A 21,663-nucleotide genomic window follows, 5' to 3' on the forward strand; every position below is an offset into this window, starting at 1 on the left:
AATTAAGGGAAATCCACAATATGACCGAGTTTGTAAAGTTAAAAGTCATGCCAGAAATTTGTTAATGTAGGGTTCTATCTTACCCAGGTAAGTCCGTATTATAGTAGCCATCACAAACACGGTAATTACTGGTGTGGATGAGAAGACAGAAAGAGGAAAAGGAAGAAAAGAGAGAGATGCTAAAGATTAGCTCTCTCTCTCCTCATGCAACATGCAATGAAGCTGGTACTGACCTATCTAGAACATCCTAGTTCCCAAGGGTCCCTCACTGCAAACCTCCCTTGGCCATTTGCAACAGTCAAAGCCAATCTGTAAGACCCTTTCACATCCAACCCTCAGCGTTAGAAAGCTGCACCATCCCTTCAGTGTTGGTAACAAAAACCTTCAGTACAATGTAAAGTTACAGAAAATACAGTAAAAATCTATCTAAAAACTGGAGAGCTGCCAAAGCCTTGTTAGTTATATAAAACTTCTATTACTCTGCAAAGGGGATACTACAGTACAGCACCATGATAAAGTAAACATTTGTTAAATTAGCATGAAAACAGCAGATAATCTTCAAGTTAACAATAATAATAGAGTCAATTCTCTTGGGAGTACAGGATTACGAGTAGAAACTGCTCAGAATCCCTAAATCAAAAAGTCATTTAACAAAACAAACTTAATATAATCATATCAGCCATGCAAACAGGAACATCATTTTTGAACTGCATTTTAAATGCAAATGAAATTACTACAGTGCTGTGGCATTTCCGTGAAACAGTTTCTTGGCACTAGTTCCAGGCTGAAATTATCTAATTTTGACCGGCGTTTGTGACATTACAGCAACAATGTGACGAAAGCAGGATTGGCTCTGTTTGCTTCTAATTGACATCTGCAGTTGCTGGGAGACAATGGCATGTGCTCCTAATGGAGAGTAGCTTTCAATCAGTTCAGCAATCAGAAAATAATCATAGTTCTCATACTTGAACACAAAGCACTTACTTAATGTTTTCCAACCTGCTAGAGTCTGGTTTCAAAGTGTTTGAGTGCTTCACCATTTTGCACAATGTGATCACCAGGAAGATAAGATTCAGCTGTCAAAACAGATAAGAGTGAAATTAAACTACTTCAAGTAATAGGCTGAATAATGATGATGTTACAGGCTAAACAAAAACCCTGTAGTTTATTTTCAAATAAGTACTGAAAGTTGGTAACTACATCAGATAATCTGTAAAAGGTGACTGCAAATACATAGGAGGGGAGAAAGAAGTGTTAGAAGTCCGTGTTTCATTAAAGTTTCCAAATTCCAAATATCATCCTGAGCTCCTGCCCAACACTTGCCATCCCCAGTCCAGCTCCCTCTTGCAGCAGTTGTGCTCAGCCCCTGCCCACCTTTGCCTGTCACCTCTGGCCCTTTCCCCATCTCACTGATTTCCTGAGGACTGTGCTTACCCCTTTCCTGTGCTATACTACTTGTCTTTTTGGCACCCCATCCTGCTTTTGAAACGTTTTTCACCTTTGCTGATTTCTACCCCCCCTTTGTTTTTTTTATTCCCTTTTGTTCTCACAAATTCCAGAAGAGAGCTTAAATGTAACTGAGGAAAAAGAAAGAGAAGAAGAAAAACAAAGAGGTAGCGAATGCATCAATCTTAACAGTGCCACAGACATGTGCTGGTGCTGCAACCTCCTACTGCCCTCTTTCCCTTTGTAGTCTGGATTCTGTCAAAGTGACTGTGTGCCACTTGAAGGACTGTGGTGTCTTATTCTTGTTGTGTCCATACAGATAACACCAGGGAAGATGCCGAAGGAAATTTTTTATAGTTTTCCTATTTTGAAACAGAATCCCAGACATCAAAGTTAGTAGGTGCCTTTCTCCTATACATTTCAGAGCCTGTGAAGGGCACAGCAAGCCAAATACAAGGATGCCTGCAGAATATGGGCTGGAAAGTGGCACCCAGTTCATTTGAGTAATTGGTTTGTTCATGTAGACCATTCAAACAAAATTGTATCTTTGAAACCAGTAAGAGCTGTGTCCTCTCAGGAAGAGGACACACATCCTTCTGTAGTAGTACAGTGTAGTACAGTAAGTACAAAAAGTAATGGCTGAACCAAAAGCTAAGACAATATGGGAGAATATGCTTGGACATCCTTATAACACACATATCAGACAGATTATAACCCTATTTTTATAATCTTCCATATGTATCTGCAGCTGGTTACTGATGGAGAATGATCACACCAAGTCTGGTTTGATCTCTGGTTTGAGACAGCTTCAAAATCCTCACAATTTTTGCAACGTGTTCCTATGGTTGGGCCTCAGTGGTCAGAAATGTCACCCAATGAAGAGCTGGTCTGGAAAATCTTGAAAAGAGGAGTATTTTGCAGGTTCTGATCAGTCTGTTAATAGGAACATGTATTACAGAAACAATTCCTACTGTTAAGGGCAATCAAGTTATCACTCCTGCTGCTGTCTCAAAATCAGGATGGACAGCATGAACTATTAGGCAGTTCTCAACACCAGAACAGAGTCTGGCAGCTTTTGACCTTATCAGTCCTCATTGAAAGTAAAATATTTTTACAATTGTGTCTTGAGATTAATAGAAAAAATGTATGTGATACAAATAACAAAAATAAGCTTTGATGATTGATTTCAGTTTGTGTTCCAAGAATAGACTGAAAATGCTTGACCTTTAAGCAGATGTATGTACATGGTGTAGGTTGAGCATATTTCCATTGCTGCAAAATCTAATAGAAGTGTCAATAATTCATGATCTTGATCTCCCTTTATGATTCTTATAGGTAATGTCTACCCAGATGAGAAACACCACTTCATTATATCCTTGTGATCTCTTCCTCTTATCTAGGTTTCCACTGTGTGGTGTAAGTTCCTTGGGTGAGCAAATAAGTTGCTTCTCTCCCTGGCCTTTGCACAGGACAGGGGCTCTGTGCCTGACCCCTTGCAGGCAGACTTTATTCTCCTGGATTTGAAAAAGTTTCTCGTACATCTGGTAGCTGACATAACTTTAACTTCTCCAGCCTGCTTAAAAGAATGCAACTTCAATTTGCTTTTTGTGAAAACAAACAGATTAAGAGCTAAGACACATGTCCCATCCCAATCCTAACATGTAAATCAACTCTGGCTGTGACCTGTGCATCCCTGAGTGCACAATCCAGTTCAGAACAGTATTTACAGCACAGCTGGAAGCTAATCCTTGCCTAAGGAGCTCCCCTGGAGTATCCTGTATTGCACTAGCAACATCATTCTTGGATCAAAAACTCATAGATATGGCTTAGCCCATAAATGACTGCCTTATGAAATGAGAGGGTTTGATCCTCTCATTCTCTGTACAACTGAAGTGCTGGTTTGACATATGAAAACCAAAAGCTTGTGTTCACATCCTGAGGTTCCTTCAGTGCAGACATGGCCTCACCCCAGAGCCTGAGCCAACTCCAGTGCACTGAACAGGTCTGTCAGCTCTGTCTGTGTGTCCTCGCTGCACCAGGGAATAACTGTACACAGCAGCTTCTTAAGAGACACTTCAATTCTATTTTAGGTACAGACCCACAAAAGCAGCCCACAGAAATAATAATGCTGTATCACAGTAGCTGAAAAAGTCCTTCCAAGTAAAAAGGAAAAATCCTGTACTTTAAACACAAAGTAACTATGACAACAGAGCATATGACACTTGTTTCTCCATCACTGGGAAATGTTGCATAGTTTTCAGTTTCAGCAGCCAAAAGACCATGGTCTGCCACTTGTTCAAACATGCTGGCATCTCTGGTACACATTATATCATTATAAAAACCCTATTTTGCCTGCTTACAGATACTGTAACAAAACCTTTCTATAGATTTGCTTTTTGGCTCCCTTTACTGCTTTTCATCTAGGAATTGATTGTTTTGGAGGAACTCATGAGTTAAAGACTTTTGGGCATCCTGCCACTTTTTTTTTTTTTTTTTTTGACAAAAGACACTAAACAGTGAGGGAAGGGAACTTGCTGGAAAATAACTGCTTTTAGAAGGAATAGCTGAATTACTTTTCTGGGTGAGAAATATGTAGGGGGAGAGGAAAACACAGTTAGGACTTTTGTATTCATTTGTACCAAGTTTGTACAAGGAAAGCTTTTTCAGCTCTGAGCAACCTGGTCTGAGCTACAGATGAGCCAAAATCTGCAACTGAAAATTACCCCTCTTCTTCAATGGTAATAAAAAATATAAATACCCTGTGCAAACACACACACAGAGGCACAGTGTATACATCTCAGTCATGAAATTATACCCTTAATAAAGTCTGTAAAATCTCTTTCATGCTTCACTTCTGAAAATCAGACTGAAAATCACACCAACACTCTTTCGAGGGCTAAAAATAAGAAGTTAAAAGCCTGGTCAGGCATCAGGTTTGGACTTGAAGGTTCTGCTGTGATACCAGCGAGTGACAGAACAGACAGTTACAGAAGGTGGAGCTATAATTGAAATCTCTTAAAACATTATGATTGATTTTGCCCTTATTTCTAAAACATACCAACTGGAAGAGATGGGATACTGGATTACACAGAGAGCTACCTTAGTCTATACAGTGATTTTAGAAGTGTGTGTAAAATAAAAAAAAACAAAACATAAATAATTAGAGCATCTTCTAATGTACCTGGAAGATCCTTCTGCTTTCACAGCCAACACACCTGTGCCCATTCCTCATTTGGAAATCAGAAGGTACTGGACATGACAGATGGTATAAGTAAGAAATTTGTTTTTTCTGGCCTCTGAAACCCATGTAATTTTGAGAGAGAGCGTCTTCAAGTCAAATCAAATTACCTTTTTTAAAAAAGTGAATGTAATAACCTGCACAGCAGACTAATGGATTGGAATTAGTTGCAGGTACAATGAATTAGTCCTGAAATAAAGCTAGATTTTGCAATAATTATGATAAATTTCCCCCTGTGAGTTATACATAAATACCATTTATCAAGTGTCTACTACAGAAAGATAAACATTTATTATTTATAAAAATAAGGTTCCAGACACAGTCCATTTTCATGTGTGGAGCCAGGTTATGTGTGCACCTGTACATCCCTGACTTTGATGAGTAATACTTCAACCTGAGTGAAAACATTTCATATTTCCTATGTTAATGAAATGTGATCTTTGCCTACACAGCCACTGGTACACTAACATGCTGGCTCCATCTGCGAGAAGCAAACTGCACCAGTTGTGGCTAAATTAAAGTCAAACCAACACCACCCATTCCTCGGACATGAATGAATCTGGATCTACACAGCAGTGAAAACACTCAGGCTCTCCTGCCCAGAGCTGACAGAGGTGCACTGTTTGTTTTCTAGCCATGAACCTGCTCAGTGGAATCACGTCCGCCCGAGCTCGGCGGCTTAAAATTCCTCACACAGAGCCCGCGGTGCTGACACGGATCCGATGAGACAGGAGAGCAGGAACGGCACTCTGCAGTGACCCAGCTGAACTGCACATGTTCTGACCCTTTCTGAACTCCCTGGAGCTTTTGTTACCTGGCAAATGCAGCTCTAAAGCTGCTCCTGCATCTCCAGCTCTCTGCTCTCAGCCTGTTTCTCTCTGGGGTGGGCGGCGAGAGAGGGGCTCTCTGAAGGCTTCTAAATGAGTGTGCACACTGAACTCTTACTGAACTGAATTAATTATTGAAGATGCAGATGGAGCTGTCCAAATGATAAGAACAGCTCCTGACGTATCATGATCCAAGCTTTCATTAAATCATTTCAGGCATACTAATGGTTTCCCACCGCTCATTACTTACATGCTCTTTTCTCATCGATATAATAACCCTGGTGCCCAAAGGCATGACAGGCTATGGAAACAGGGAAGTTGAAAGTTCTTCACAAGACATACTGAAGAACTTCATACTCCCCACTCATACTTCCCATCATCATTTAGTGCAAAAATGTACACACACACAAGTACAAATTCTCATAAACTCAGAGCAAAAAATTGTAAATTGAAGTAGAAAGCAATACTGTCAAAAAAGAGTTGCTGTGCATTGACAGTACTATTAAACTGAGAAACACAAAAGTGATTTGAGCAACATGTTAAAAAGCTTACCAAGGTGAAATTCTCCCATGCTACTGACCCTCAGTAAGCTACACTGCAAATACAGCTCTTCAGTTACACTGCACATGACATATTATTTTTCAGCCATTACACTTCTCACACTTCCTCCTCTGGTCTCTCTTGCTTTCTCAGTTGGGACGATTAGAGGGCAAAGCAATTGCCAGAGAAGAATTACTCCCAGGAACTGTGCTGTGATTGCTACCTGCTGTTTCATATTTTTGAAGTTGGGAATACTGCTCCCAAAGGCCTTCTGCGTCTCAGTCCAAATGATTTGCTGGAGGATAATAATGTCATGGCCAGTAAATAATAGTGAACTATGTCTGTACATGGTCAATATGATTAAATGTCCTTCACCTCTATTCTCACTCTGACCTGGTTATGAGGAAGTGAAAAAGCCGTCAGCAAAGCCCAAAGCTTCCCATGTGAAATGTTATTGTAGAGCAAGGGAGAAAAATAGAGGTGACTTAGCAAAATACTCCCAGTACCAATAACATAAGGAGCAAGACACAAAATTATCACCACGCGATCAGACTTGAGGTGACTGAACTGGCATGAAACTCAGAACAATTTTCTAGTAATAATTACAACACCTGCAAGAAACAACTTCAGGTTGAAGAATATTCTCTATCATACTAAAAATACTAAGTCTATCTTTCAATTGCAATTGTAGGTTTAATTAAAAGAAGAATCCCCATCATTCTGAGACACGGTTTAATTTGAATGTATTTAGAATAAATTCTGTACAATTATTATGGTCTATACTTAAATCTTACAAACCCTGTAATTTTTCTAATTCAACTCATACACACATAAGTTTTGGCATCTATGCCCGTGTATTTGAAAATATGCCAATGAACTCTTAACAACTTCTAATTTGCACAACTCTCTTTTCCTAAGTGACTGTTCAAGGACTGAAACAGTTTTTGATATAAACAGAGAGTGAATCCAACCTAAGTATACATAAGCTTATTTCAATATCATGAAGATACCAGGAAGGAATAAAGTACCTACAAAGCATTGGCCAGGCATATTTTTTAACAGAAATTTCCACAATCAAAGTATTAGTTTATTTTCACATGAGAAGTAACATAAAGTACAAAAAGTGCTGAATCAGTATGTCTGGCACATGATCTATAAAAGTCAGAAATTTCATAACTATGCCTGATGCATGTGCTTCAGCTGAAAAACCAATAACAACAAAATACAATTTCTCAATTTGGAAATTCAAGGGAACCGAAATTCTGTTAACATTTCACAACTCTCCTACTGTGTAAGGGCAGGAGAACAAGCATCTACTTGAACTTTCAAGATCATGAAAACAAATTAATTCATCCTTCCAAACTATCAGCAATGATGGGAAAACTCTCTCTGTATATAGGCTATGCCCCCAGCACCAGCCTTCTGCAATATTTCCCAAGTACAGCCAGGCTTTAAAGATACAGAACTAGCAGAGAAAAACAAGGAAGTGGAATATAAGATTTATTTAATTATCCAGTGCGTTAGAATACCCTTTTGAGGTAATTATGCTGGATAATTAGCAGTTAAATTCTGGAATGTGTACAGAACTGACTCAATTGAAAGCAATAACAATGGTTCCTTTTTAAAAATCCTGTGTTTAGTACTTCATTTATTTTTCATATGACTACACATGTCAATACGACCTTCAGATTTCCAGCCATTGGGAAAAAAATGGCTGTGCTGAAGTGCCACCACAGCTTTGACAATTAATCATTTGGCCAGCACTCTTTAAAACTTTCTAAGTATTTATATACCCACTGGTCACATTACAAATTGTTTATAAGCATTTTCATGAAATGTCTTGTGAATAAGGATGGTTTTAACTTTGCTGTGAGGCAACCTAAAAGGAAAGGAAGAAACAAAGTTCTTACCAGAATAATAAAGGTAACAGGTCCAATGAAACTCCAGATAAAATAGTTATCTACATGGAGCCAGCAACTATGATGGAAAAGAAAGAATGAAAAGTGAACAGCTGCATTAGCACCTCCGTCCAATAAATGCAAAGTGCAAAAATACTTCTTAACTGAACATTTTGCCAATTAAAAAATGATAAACATTGCACAGTATCACTTAATCCATGGACAATTCCTAACCTGAAGCTCTTCTGATGAGCCCTGTACAGTAACACTACTGAACCTGAAACACATCCTCAGGAACAGGTGATGTATAAGGAGAAAGAAAACCAGAAGGAGTTCTCTCCTTGCAGTCAGTTTTGGTGACAGGTGCTATCATGGACTAATGAACCAACAGCAGTAAGGATTTTTTACAGGTTTCCCATGTAACCTTCAAACTCTGCTTTTAACTTTATATCACATGTGAAGTGCTCACTCCTGAGGAATATGAGACAGAAAACATTCAGATGCCACATTTTGCTGAGAAACAATATGGTATAAATAAAATGCCCCATCTGGGAGTTGAACAGTAGAGAAGGAATACATAAGATACCAGACTAAATGACGTGTAAACCTATTAGGGCCAACTTCACTTAGCAATTCATTTTTCATACAGCCCAGTTCCCTGCTGAATTGCTCTTATTTGTCTTTCATCAGCAGCAAAATCAAGCAGCTTTCTTGTAGTCAACAGTATCTTCCCATTCTGTAACTAATTTTATCAAAGGACAAAATAAACACTCCTGAAAGGCAAATTCATGCCTCTAGCAACTCAGATCCTCAGAAATGTTTTCTGTCTACCTTCTGTCACTTCCTATATATAGCTGTATTTTTGTAAATAAAAGGCAGTGGCTAAATTTTAATCCCACTCTACTCGCCTGATAAAATATTATCAAAATAAAACATATGGGTTGGAATATTGTACTGTCATAATTCAGGATGAGAGCTAGCTAGAGGGGCAGTTGAACAAAGACATCTAATGAAGCATTAGCTTAAAACTGGGTGGTTAGGCTTGTCAGATACTTTGAGAAATTTTACTTAATATACATTTGAGGACAAAAAGTTATTTACTTTTTCAATTTGTTTCAGGTCAATCTTTTGTGTTAAAAGAAAGACCATAATTTAGAATCAGCCTCTCTAGAGTACAAATCCCCTGAACCTCGAGAATTACAAAAGACTTGATTGTAATTTGTGCACAGCATCACCATTCTCTTACCAATAAAGCTTTCAGATGGTATTTTAGTCTGTCAGGGTCCCTCTGACAGCTAATAGGCTTTAAAAACTTATTCACTTGAAAAACACTCAGGTCACTTGCAATTACTTACGCTTTCTCTGTTCCGTAGCTCTTGTAGTCAATAGCTGCTGAGACACCAACTACTGTAGCAGGGAAGAGGTAGCCAGCAACATAATAGTACTTCTTTCTAGAATATTCACTTTCAAATACTTCTACTAACATTAGATAAAGCTGCACTCCTTCTAGACACATCCAGGCAAAGGCTGCCAGGAAGAAAAAGTGTAAGAGACCTGCAAATATCGGACATGCAATCTGCAAAGAAAGAGAGAGATGGGAATATAAACCACAAAACCTCCACATCATTGCCCCTCCAATTAAAAAGTGTGCAATAGAACAGCATATCTTCTATAAGAAATCTTTCACAAACTCAGGAGCAATTTCCCTACCTGAAAACATACGCTGGACATTTGAAAATACTACTGTGTGTTCAGGAGCTACAGAGAGTAAATCAGCTGAACAGTGTGAATGGAAACAAGGAAATTGCACCCTCATCCTCCAGTCATCAATTATACAGTGGGCTTTCCAATTTTATAAGCAACTCTTTGATTTTGAAACTGATATGGTTTTAGGACTTGCAGTTGACATGAGCGGTTGGTTCTAGATGCATAATGTGATATTGCTCATTTAAAATTATGAAGTGGCTGCCCACAGATTTTTATCTGCTGCAATTTGGAAATTTCTACTGTTGTAACAGAAATCAATCTGAATTCTCTCCCCATTCGCCAAACTCTGGGTGAAACTATACTGAATTATTAAACTTCAACCCAAAGTATTGCTTCAGAAATATTTTCACTGATACCTGCATGAGTGTACACTGTAAAACATCTGTAAATATACTCAAAAGGCTCTGTGCTAATATATATATATAAAAGTAGTCAATAGCTGTTAAGACATATGAATAGAGAAAACATACATGTTCCTAATATGTCAACATTTAATTTCATCTCCTCTTTCAAAAGTCTACCTACCTGCTTCATTAACAGTCAGAGTTTCTCAAGTGAAAAGGAAAAGCATATTTTGGATGGATGTAAATACTGTTTATGAGTACGTCTGTCCTATTTTCACACTGAGCTTTTATTTCAGCCTTGCTGTGTCAGAACACTGAAAACTTGTCAGTGTTGTCATGTTTTAATTCAAATCCATTTCAGACAGTCATTTCAGAGAACAAGATCAGTACACACAGAGAGAACTTACCTTGTACTCTGTCTTATCGATGCCTATTAGGAAAATGAACTCAGCAATGAATAGGTTGATACAAAGGTTCTTGTGAATAGTGTTACGATCGCTTTGCAGGCCACGGAAAAAACAGAATGTGAAGATGCAGATGGCCAGGCAAACAAGAGAGATGACAATTCCCACCCAGGTGATGACAGTGAGGAGCAATTCGTGCACTCCATCTTTGTACTAGAAATAACCAAGAATGGAGAAAATTAATATGACTCTTCATGAGTATAAACAAAAACCTATTTTCACAGGTAGCATCCAGAAAAGTCACTTGTTTATTACATGAGATGGGCAAAATGTACTCAGTAATATCTCAGTCTCAGGTCAGCTTCCCAGAAAAGCAGGATTAGGGCAAGTAGAAGAGGAGCAGGTCTGAGAGAAAAATGTGACCATTTTATCCAAATCAGATAGCATTTTTACTTTTCCTATGTCTCCCTGTAAACTGGTCAGAAATACAGCAGACAGCACATTTTTAAAGAGTCACCAGGCTCTGATGCAAAGAGAAGGGAGAGCTTTCCCTGGGATCTACTGTAAGAGTACATGTTCTTTCCTACAGACCTGCAACTCCACAGCAGAGAAGAAAGCAATGTACAAAACCACACTGATCAGGATAAAAGGCAGAATATGCTACAGGTGTAATTCTGGCTTCAATCTCACATCCAGCTAAAGAAGGCTCCTTGCTTCAGCTACGACAGAATCACTTCTGTCACCGTGGTTGTCTTTGCAGTAGCCTTTTCCAAAGCAATGGCTGTATGAAAAGTCCCATATCCCTGCAAATACTGCATGCTCTGGGCCCCTGACATCCAGTAACTGCTTTACATAGACAACAAAATTTCTGAGTATGAACAGGTACCCAAACAACCAGTGTGGAAGCTCCTTGACCTTCCTCTCCAAGGAGAGCTGGCACTTGTGCTTCCAGGGAACAGCCTGCACAGTTGTCTCTACAGACACTGTCCATCTGATATATATATATATCAGATATATATCCTCCTGGGGGGAGGTCTTTAAAATGGTTGTAGGGTTGGTCAGTAACTTTAAAATATGACTTGCAGAAAACTCTTCTCCTTCCTTTCATTCTCTTGCTGTTATTTTACCTGTAACTTCATGGATGAGGAAGAAAAGTGCTACAGAAAGCAAAGTGCTTTTGGAAGAGTGGATAGGAGCTATAAATACTAAAGAAACTTCAGCAGTTTTGGATCTTGCTGACAATTTAAAGCTAAATCTTTTAAGTTTGTTCCCTGCCTGTGGCTGGAAACATCATTACCTACCACAATCTCCCGACGAGCCATCAGAATTGCAAAGTTGGTCAGGTGACTGCAAGCACACGTCGTGTGAGTTTTATTTGTGTCGACCAGTTTGCAGCCTTGCGTTGACCAGTATCCCATCATGGTCCTCTCTGAGTAGTTCCAGAAGGAGCAATTTGCATTGAAATAATTGTCAGGCTGGGAGATAAAAGGATAACACGAAATGAGGATTATACACACTAAGATGGCAATAACAATTGTTCAATATGTGTAAGGGGTAATTTAGATTAAACTTTGCATGTTTTGGACAATAAAGTTTTTCATCAGCAAAACTGTGGACTGTGTTGCACAAGGAAGACATCCAGTTTAAAAGGGACTTTATAGTCCGAAGCACTCTAAAGTGTAGTCTCAATTACTGCAGACTCAATTTTAAACAATTACAATTTCCATCTTACGACTTTATGCATGGATGGTACATTATAGTCATTCTTGCTTTCTGGAAAATTAGGACTGTGAATTTATTCTGAAGATATTTTTCCTGTAATTGACAATTCAAAACCAGGGTCTTTTTCTTTTGATTGTCACCTTTGGTCAGGCCAAAGTCATGTGAACAGATATCAGGAAAAAGTTCACTCCTCAATGCCTATCTATTTTGATGAAAAACAATCAAAATAGATTTATAAAAGGAGGCAAATTGAGAGGAAAATCCAACCATATCTTCTCCATCACAGTAGTGATTATTTACTTTCCCCATGTGAGACATGAAAACAGAAAGGCCAAACTTATGAGCAAAGAAACGCATCAAATAAAATGCCATGAAGAAAATAAACATAAATTTAAAGTATAACAAACCAAGATATCATACTTTTTTCTTCACTGAATAAATGCAATTTCAAGAATTTCAACAGGCATCCATAAGGTGGTCGAAAAGTAATGTTGAAAGTCAAAAGTGTCAATAAAAATTGTTACATCAGGCTATCAAGAATCTTAACAGTTATTTTCAACCCCGCTACTAAGGTAAGAGTTAATTTTCAGTTAGAAACAAATTAGTCATTTACATTTTCATGCTGATTACTGAATTAGCTTTCATTAAGAATACACTTAAGTTCTAATAATCACTGAACCAGGCTCATTTAATTTTATGTTCATAGACTTAACTCGACTTGCGTCTCCGACCCAGTCCAACATTTAAAATTCAAATGGAAAGAAAAAAAAGGGTTGTTTTCCCCGCATGGCTTTTCTCCCTTGCTGCTTTTCTGCCCTTCCCATTAACTGATTAGCGTGACTCACGTCGATGTGCTCCAGTGTGAAGTGCACGGGGTCGGTGAGGTACACCCGGCTCGACTCCTTGTTGATGGAGGCGGCGATGACGTGCGAGTTGACGGCGATGGTGCTGTTCCGCCCGGCCAAGTCGCTGCCCAGCTTTATGGTGGCGTTCTCGGTGCTGAGGAAACGGCCCAGGCTTTTGTAAATGATGAAAACCAGCTTTGCTGATCCTACAAAAGACAAGGAATCCCATCATCGTGCCACGGAGTCCTACAGAGAGGCAGCAACCTGTACTCCAGTGAACCGCCGACCAAGCATCGGTAAACAGAGAGGCATTTTTAGGCTGTGGATTTGAAGAACAACGACCAGGTGCTCCAGGTCTTTGAGAAAAAGCCACAGAGCGGTTTTGTTGTGCTTTGTTTGGATATTTTAACCAGGGGAGGTAAGCAGGTTGTGCAGAAGTTAATGGGGTTTCAGTGCTGCGTGCCCAGGACTCACCGTTCCTGCTGTTCTGCTTCACGGTGCTCGCCGAGAGCTGAATCGAGTTGCCTCCTTTACTGCCCTGAGGAAATTTCAAGTCCTGCACCTGGCCCTCAGTAATGAGCACTGCAACATCCAAAACTAAGCAGAGCAGAGGGGAAAACAAAAAAAAAAAGTGTTAAAAAAGGAGAATGAAGAGAAAGTCTCTTGGCCAGATTGCAATATGCCAGATGACAATCTTTCCCCCCACTCCTTTTTTAGTTTTCTCACACTGCTGTCTGTAAGGCAGATTTGTACTGCATGTTTCAATCACACACAGCTAGCTTCTTTAACTAAATCTAGTGTACACTGCTAAAATGACAGCACTTTAATAGTGATAACATGATATCAAACCTCCCCCTAGTTTGTGCCCCCAAAACGTCCACTTAAAATACCACACACATTGCAGAAAAATGTTAGTTTTGAAGATCCTAATGTCTATGCAGTATCCCCTGCTGACAAATTTAGAACTTTAAGTATTGATTTAGATATAAAGAGTTTTTTAAACAGTCAGCAAAGAATACCTAAGAATAGTTAAGCTGTGCATCTAGAAAAATCAGTATTCATAGCTAAAAATAATTTCTAATTTTTTTCCTAGATGTAATTCCGTATAAAGGTTTATAGGAAACCATTTTATTAGTTCTGCTAAAAAACAAAATGAAAAATCAGATGCCACTCGACTGTACTTAGGTATTACTTTTATAACACACTGTATACTGGGAAACTTTTGTGGGATTGCCATCAAACACTTTGGTGGATAAAATCATATAGGTGAGAGTGGACAACTGGTTGACAAAATGTGTGTTACATTAAACTGGTCTAACTACAGGTGTGAACTAGACTGACAAAAGGTGTGAAACTGGGAAATGACTTCTCTTTCCTAGGCCATACATGTACATGTCCTGCATGGCACTGGTGATGTGTTACTGTGACTCTAAGACAGCTCTGATAAGGGACTGTAGAGCCCTTCCCCATCCTTTCCCAGTATCCTCCTATTCAATTAAAAACTAGGCAGAGTCATCTTCTACAGTTACAAATATGCAGACACTGAAACGTGAAAAGTCTAATTTCTGCACCCTCCTCCAAGTCTCTATCTCGGTACTCTGCATCTTAGCAGACTTTCAGGTTCCTCGTACCTCACTGAGACAACATTAATCTCTGTAATAAGTTGGAGGAATTTTAATTTTATGCATAGCAATGATTTTTGCTTTAGCACACCCTGCGTAACAATATTTGCACATCTCTAATACCAAACCCCTTCATTTCTCTGTCACCACTCAAATTCTAAATTAGGCTCCAACTATCTTCAGCTCCTGTGCAGCCTCTGAAGCACAGCTATTCTGCATTATGGGAGATGTAGTTCACTGAACACATTTTTACCTGAAGGCAGTCATGTTTATTATAAACATTTGGCCTATGTTCTGACTACCTAAAATATTTAACTGGCACAGTATGTTGCAAAAAAAATAATTTAAATTCATTAGGAACAGTTTATATATAACAGAGAAGCATTTTCTGCAGCTCTACAGAAAGCAGATACCTCAAAAAATCCATACTGTGCCATTTAAGCACTCTTCACATCCATGCGTTCTGCTAATGATTTTTCAGTGGTAAATCAACTTTGCAACATCAACTACTTTCCATTTTATACTGTATTAATGACACTGAAGAAGAACGTCACTGTGGAGCATTCCCTTTTCCACTAAATGTTGTGCAGCTCAGCTTCAGAGGGTTATGCTGCTGTCTGGAGTATTTTTCCCTCATTTTGTAAAGCAATGGAGAGCACTTGAATTTCTGCTAGAAAAGAAGTTTACTTACCGATGTTTTCTGTGGGCATTGAGACTCTGGTTGGTTCTAAGAGATTATCAGCCAAAACAAAAGCCCCTTCTTCTAATGTATCAAGTAACATTGTGGCTGCATGGGCTTGCTCTGAAGAATTCATGTCCTTCCAGGACTCCAGAGCTTCAGGCCTGAGCAGGTTGTCCACTGTATCCACAATTGCCTGCATTCATTACAAAACTATCATTAGGTCTGATTGCCCTAGGCAGCTGGGGAATATTTCCAATGTTATCTGGTGACAATTATAATACTTAACTGTCAGAATGATTTACTGTGATTTAATGGCACTAGAACACAATTTTCAACAGTAAAATATTTTCCATCCTCTCGTTGGATTAGCATGAATAGAAGTGCAGTTAGCCACTAGCATTGTGTGGTCTCTAAGTGGTAAACATGCAGATTTGACTTGTTTTGTGCCAGATATAAAGATGGTATTATTAATGTGCTGAAAAAATGTAAAAATAAATGCCAGAAGTTTTGCCTGGAGCTTTCATCTTAAAGTTAATGTCAAAACGTATAACTTCTATTTAAAAATACTAATGCCAAAATTAGCATTCTGCAGTTTAGCTAAAATGACAATACTCCTCCTCTGGAAACTGAGGCCAGCTAATGCAGCCCCAGCACTATAAACTACTTGTCTATGACAAACTGCCTCCTTTATTACAGGAGGCATGCAATGAAGCTGACTCAGTGGATATAAATTAGCCCTGGCCACTCTCACTCCCCCTCCTGTTCCTGTACCTGTTCATAGATACTTAAAAAGATTACCAACTCCCATTCCTGCACAAAGGTCAGTCAGAAAAGGAAATCAATAGAGCAAACAAGATGTCCACTGACTGTGCCTGTTATCGGGGAAGGCAAAACTGGAAAGCCGAAAAAAACTGCCACTTTAAAAAAGTTTTACTTGTAACAACTCTATCGTCATGTTTTAAGGTTCATTAAGCTGCATATAAAGTAACAATAAACAAGGAAGAAGAATAATTCAGTGACATGATTACATTATTTTTACAAAATAATCCAATCAGAGTAATCAGTTAATCAATTGAAGGCAGGCTTTTACATTAATGCATAATGTAGCTGTGCATTGAGTACACCATGCATTGCTGGAACACCCTGTTTACTCTGTCCCATTTACCTACTCATAATGTGTCATTAAGCATATATGTAATTTGTTTGATCAATTTAAAAGCACTGGAAATGGAAACAGAAGACATTGTACAAACAGAAAGATGTCGGCCTGGAAATACCACATGGTGCAAACAAACGAATACAAAAAGTTGGTCAAGGCTATTGTCAGAGTAAGATTAATTAGCCTAATCCATTTTAATATCCTCTTTCTGTCTGCACTGTGAGCCACCATGACCTTCCTGGCAGGTGGAAGATACTTCGACGTGGCATTAAAGCCTTTTTTCTTCCTCTAATGGGAGACAGAATAGTCAAAATGCTCACACTGATCCTGCTGCAGCCATTAACTAGAGTGGAACAAAAATTGGTCTGCAGAGGCCAGATTCATTAGTCACCAAGAAATACAGATTGGAGCCTCTAATCTGAGGTACAAATGAATCCTCTGTCACAAAGTGGGAACTTGCTTCATTTGCATAGTGTAAGTCAGCTTTTGATTTGTAATTTCAAGAGGTTTATTAGTCTTATCTAAGCAGAGAAGCCCATTTGAGACCTACAGAAAATGACACCGGTTGGAAATGCAGGTTGTGCCGGGGATTCTCATGTATCCCCACACTGTGCTGACGGGGGGTGTTCGTTAATGTGATACTATTTTATTTATTAGGGCGTAACCTAACCCTGCATTTTTCTTGTGGAAAATGATCACCTGCCCAGTAATATTTCTGAGGTGCTTCTCCTCTCAGGCAGAGGCAAGTGGATGGTGGGAAAGAGCCCCTGGCCCCTGTGACACAGTTCTTCTCATGATCCTGCTTACTAATGAAAAGGAACCACACAAACCCACTCCACTCAAACCATATCTGCTGCATTTCCCTTTAGTATTAAAAAATATTTTCTAATAAGAAACTATTGCTATTATTATTATTATTTGAGAAGCTATTTTCTCTCCAGATCTTTGCCTCTTTTTGTCAAATTTCTGCACAACTGGACATCTCCCATCCACTTCCAGGGCTTCAGGAAAAAAGACAGAAGTGCCCTGTACAGAGAAATCTCTCTTCAATAAGAATCTTAATTAATTTTATTATGTTGCAAAGTATTTCAAAGTTCTTTTCAAAAATCATTCTTACATTTCATCTCAAAGGGTACAAGTAAAAATCAGCATTTTATAAGTTTTGAAAAAACGTGCAAGAAAATTTTTCAGAGCCAGACACATGTGTTCCAGGACTTAAACGTGTTCCAGGACTGTTTTCTCTCCTTCACAGGGGCGAAGTGGCATTACTGGCACTGTACAGCAGAGAAGGAGTTGGCCAGTACAGACAACCATTCTACAGCTGATGAAAGGAACTGGAAATCAGGTAGCAATGTGTGACATGCCTTCCATAGAGCCTGGTTAATGGGACACATGGCAGACACTTTACTAGTGAAGTTACAGAAATGTTTGTCTTTGCATTTTATCCTGAAGTCACTGAATTGTGACAATTCTTAAAACCGTAAGAAAGAGTGATTTTACTAGGTATACAGATACACAGAGAACAAAGCAAGCTATATAAAGTACATTTTTCACACAAGCAAATTAACTCTAAACAGTCTTTGATATAAAATTCTACCAGGATGAAGTAATTTCTTTAAATTGCCAGCTTTTTCCCCTACCCAAGGTTTTATTATGAGATAGATGTTATTTCCAATTCAGAAAATAACCCTTTCTGCTCTTTTTGTTTCAAACAAGTTGAGGTAAAAGACGTATAAACTTTGATGATAAATTTTTTTTTCTGAGTGTTATACCTGTGCAAAGCCAACATTTGTAAAGTTGATATGGGGCACAATACACATTTATCAAAGACTGAAATACATAGGATCATGCAGCAAGATGATAAAGCGTGGCAGGTTGCTGAAGCAGGGAGAAAGCAGGGTGACAGCACAGGAGAGATACCTTAAGGTAAGCCCTGCATGTCTTCTCTCGTTTTTGGAGCTTTTTAGTAAGGAAAAAAAAAATCAGAAGTTAGACAGATTCTGGAAAGCTTCAGAAATAGGAAAAAAAATACTCTGTTTTTTCAAATCCTGGTTTTGAACTACAGCCTGGACAGTAATCTAGTTTCTGTCCACAATGACTACAAAAAAAACATCACACAGGAAACATTTTTCTCCAACTGTGGTTTAAGTCCAGCTGGCAAGTCCCACACAGTCCTCGCTCATTCCCTCACCAGCACCATGGGGGGAAGAATAACAAGGGTAGGAGTGAGAAAACTCACGAGTTGAGATAAAGGCAGTTCAACAGGTAAAACAAAAGCCAGGCATTCAAGCAGAGCAAACCAAGGAATTCACTGCTTCCCAGGGGCAGGCAGGTGTTCAGCCAGCCCAGGAAAGCCAGGTTCCATCACAACTGTTATGGGGGAAGACAAACACCATAGCTCCTGATGTCCCCCTCTTCTTCCTAATCCCCAGCAGCTTTACATAGGGAGCAGGATGCCACAGGGTATGGAACATCCCTTTGGTGAGCTGGGCTCAGCTGTCCTGGGGTGTCCCCTCCCAGTTTCCCATGCACCCCCAACCTCCTCACCAGCATGGCAGTGTGAGAACAGGGCTGTGCAAGGGCTGCCCAGCAAAAACAAAACAGCTCTGCATTAGCAACAGGTGTTCACCACAAACCCAAGGCATAGCCCCATAGTAGCCACTGTGAACAGCATTAACTCCATCCTAGCCAGAACCAGCACAGCAACCTTTACACGGGTGTCCAGATACCTTTTGTCCAAAGAGTGGGATTTGTATGAAAAGGCCAAAGGAGGAAATCCCTGTGTGGGCACTTGATCTGTCTCTGGGAAAACTATTTTAAGGGCAGCTAGGGACTGTAAATAAAACTACTGCCAAAATAACAGAGGAGTGCATCTCTCTCTAAAGGAGGAGGAAAAAAAACTTCATTTGTGGGTTGCTGACTCGGTTGACACAAGGCAGAGGCTGAGAAACACAGCATTCCCTCTGAGAAAAAGAGGAAAGTAACAACACTTGCAATTTCCATTTAAACCACAAAAACATACATTTTCTCTGCAATGTTTCTTGGAACATTATGCCAGAGAAAACATGAATTTAGCTATGTTTTAGACATGTGTATTAAGGCATTTTTATAAAGATCAATTTTAAGTCATGTCGGTGTCTTTAAAAGGCTAAGAAAGTGCTATTATTCTGCAGAAAGTCAGATCAAAATAAAACCCTGCACCTATGCAGAATCCCACTGATTTTATTACACATTTAGGGTTAAAAGGATCACCGGATAAACACGCTGACTTGTTACAGAATTTCTGAGAGCTGATACTCATTTCCCTCACACTAGTTATAATGCATTCCAGATTTTAATACGGGACACAGCTATGTATTTTAGGACCAGTCAGCTATTGTGAATTATATCTTATTCCCTAAAGAAGGTAATTGCAACTTTCTGCCGTGTATTTACTGCTGTTTTCCCTTATATGCTTATTCCAGAACTACACGCACGCAGGAACAAAGTACAGATTAATATTTCTGAAAGGAAAAGAACACAAACCCAAGGGCAATGGTTATCCCAGCATGAGGAGGTGATGGGAGGTGTGTACCTTGTTATAACTCCTTCCAGCAGAGTCCTTTTCACTGGGCCGTAGTTCCTGAAGTTGAGCATCCAGAATGTCCACGAGCTGTTCCATCAGCCTCACTGAGGAACTCACATCGCCAGCAAACACTGGGCCTTTGGTGTGTTTAGCCAGTTCATTGGCCAGACTAGCAGCATTTTCCCCACTTCTGATCTGAAATGACAATTTATATTATCTCAGCAGGGTCCCTTGTTCTGCTTGAGGCTCCTAATTCCAATTCCCTGTGTACCTTTGTTGTGGTGAAATAACCATTTGCACATACATTGAAATCTGTAACTAATTGAGACCAATAACGTTCTCTTTATCTCAGAAGATTAAAGGTTCTTAGATCCATGACACACAAAAGCAGTTCTTAACAGCCATCAAAACCAGAAATCTGACTGGGACTTCTGGGCCAGATCTGCTATTCATCCTCACTTTTATTTTACTGCCATTATCAGACAGCAAGAAATCTATTTGTTCATACCCATGCTTGAGGCATTCAAAAGTCAAGTAGCTTGGTACTGACAACAAATTATTCAGTTTTCAGAAACTTTGTAAATCTCAGTAGGGAGGGAAAACACAGAAAGTGGTTCTGCACTCTAATCATACTGTTATCAATGCACTCAGACAAAAATCTATTCATTACAGTGTAATTTTGACTGAACAAAACCCCTTGCTGCATACCACAGGTTTTGCTGTTTGATTTACAGTATTTGGTTTATCAAGCAAATATTGTGTTTGGTTTTTGAACATCAGCAAAGCTACTTTGTTTTCAGTAGTGATGAGAACGTGTAATCACAGATTCAATTACAGAACTCAGAGGGAGGGCACACCAAAACATGCACACGAACCCAACTGCTGGCCAGTGCTCTGCACATGGAGCACACACAACTCCCTCTGCTTTAAAAGAACACAGAGTAACAAACACAGCTTCAACAAACTGAATTATTAATGCTCAGCGTTCAAATCTTTAATCACCAGCGTACACCAGATTAAAAGGTTTCAACCAACCTTCTGAGCCAGCTGATTTACCCAGTGTGAGGTACAGTTGCTAAGATCGGGGCCTTTGGGGTTCCACATTCCCGTTAAGACCACGCAGAGATACGAGGCAGTTCCTACAACAGATGTAGAAAACTACAGTGAAAGGGAAACCATTTTTCTGCACGCATTCAGGAAATTGGCTACACTGTGCTCCTAAACAATGCTAAATTCTGAATGCTGCTAATGGCAGTAGTTGACAATAATTGACAAAAACGAAAGGAAATAACGTCGATTACAAAGAGCAACGAAAGAAGTCAGTGAAAAGTACCAGACGTTTTCTGCAAACAAACAAAAAGCCCTTGATTTTTCCTGGAGCTCATCCAGAGGGGAGCTAATAATGAGAAAGGCAGCTGTAAGCATATTTCACAACAGTCCTCAAGCAGTGCCCTAAAATTTGACCTGGATTCTCAAAAGTGCAAGCACAAGGTAATTCTGCGGCTACGCTCAAATGACGTTTGCAGATTGACCACTGACCACTGCCAGTAGAGGCTGCACTCTCCAAGTACCCAAAAAATCATGTGACAAACAGCCTGAGATTA

At 39.3% G+C, this 21,663-nt stretch overlaps 1 protein-coding gene across 23 annotated transcripts in view; it reads right to left on the reverse strand.

The window, feature by feature from the left end:
* ADGRL2 (adhesion G protein-coupled receptor L2) overlaps nt 1–21,663 on the reverse strand; it is a 173,805-nt gene that overhangs the window by 13,444 nt on the left and 138,698 nt on the right. For 11 of the 23 annotated variants that reach the window (XM_027648925.1, XM_027648926.1, XM_027648936.1 and 8 more), the window contains 12 exons: nt 21,095–21,198; nt 20,069–20,254; nt 18,415–18,453; nt 15,345–15,528; nt 13,506–13,628; nt 13,032–13,237; nt 11,766–11,939; nt 10,468–10,677; nt 9,305–9,525; nt 7,962–8,028; nt 985–1,076; nt 84–128 (listed from right to left, as the gene is read on the reverse strand). In XM_027648925.1, the coding sequence (XP_027504726.1) occupies nt 84–128; nt 985–1,076; nt 7,962–8,028; nt 9,305–9,525; nt 10,468–10,677; nt 11,766–11,939; nt 13,032–13,237; nt 13,506–13,628; nt 15,345–15,528; nt 18,415–18,453; nt 20,069–20,254; nt 21,095–21,198 (1,651 nt within the window). The remainder of the gene's footprint in view (nt 1–83; nt 129–984; nt 1,077–7,961; nt 8,029–9,304; nt 9,526–10,467; nt 10,678–11,765; nt 11,940–13,031; nt 13,238–13,505; nt 13,629–15,344; nt 15,529–18,414; nt 18,454–20,068; nt 20,255–21,094; nt 21,199–21,663) is intronic. The other 12 variants (XM_027648941.1, XM_027648932.1, XM_027648940.1 and 9 more) reach the window with 3 other exon arrangements.

Source organism: Corapipo altera, unplaced genomic scaffold (genome assembly GCF_003945725.1).
Source record: "Corapipo altera isolate COAL_440 unplaced genomic scaffold, ASM394572v1 112, whole genome shotgun sequence".
In the NCBI taxonomy this organism is placed as follows: Eukaryota; Metazoa; Chordata; class Aves; order Passeriformes; family Pipridae; genus Corapipo; species Corapipo altera.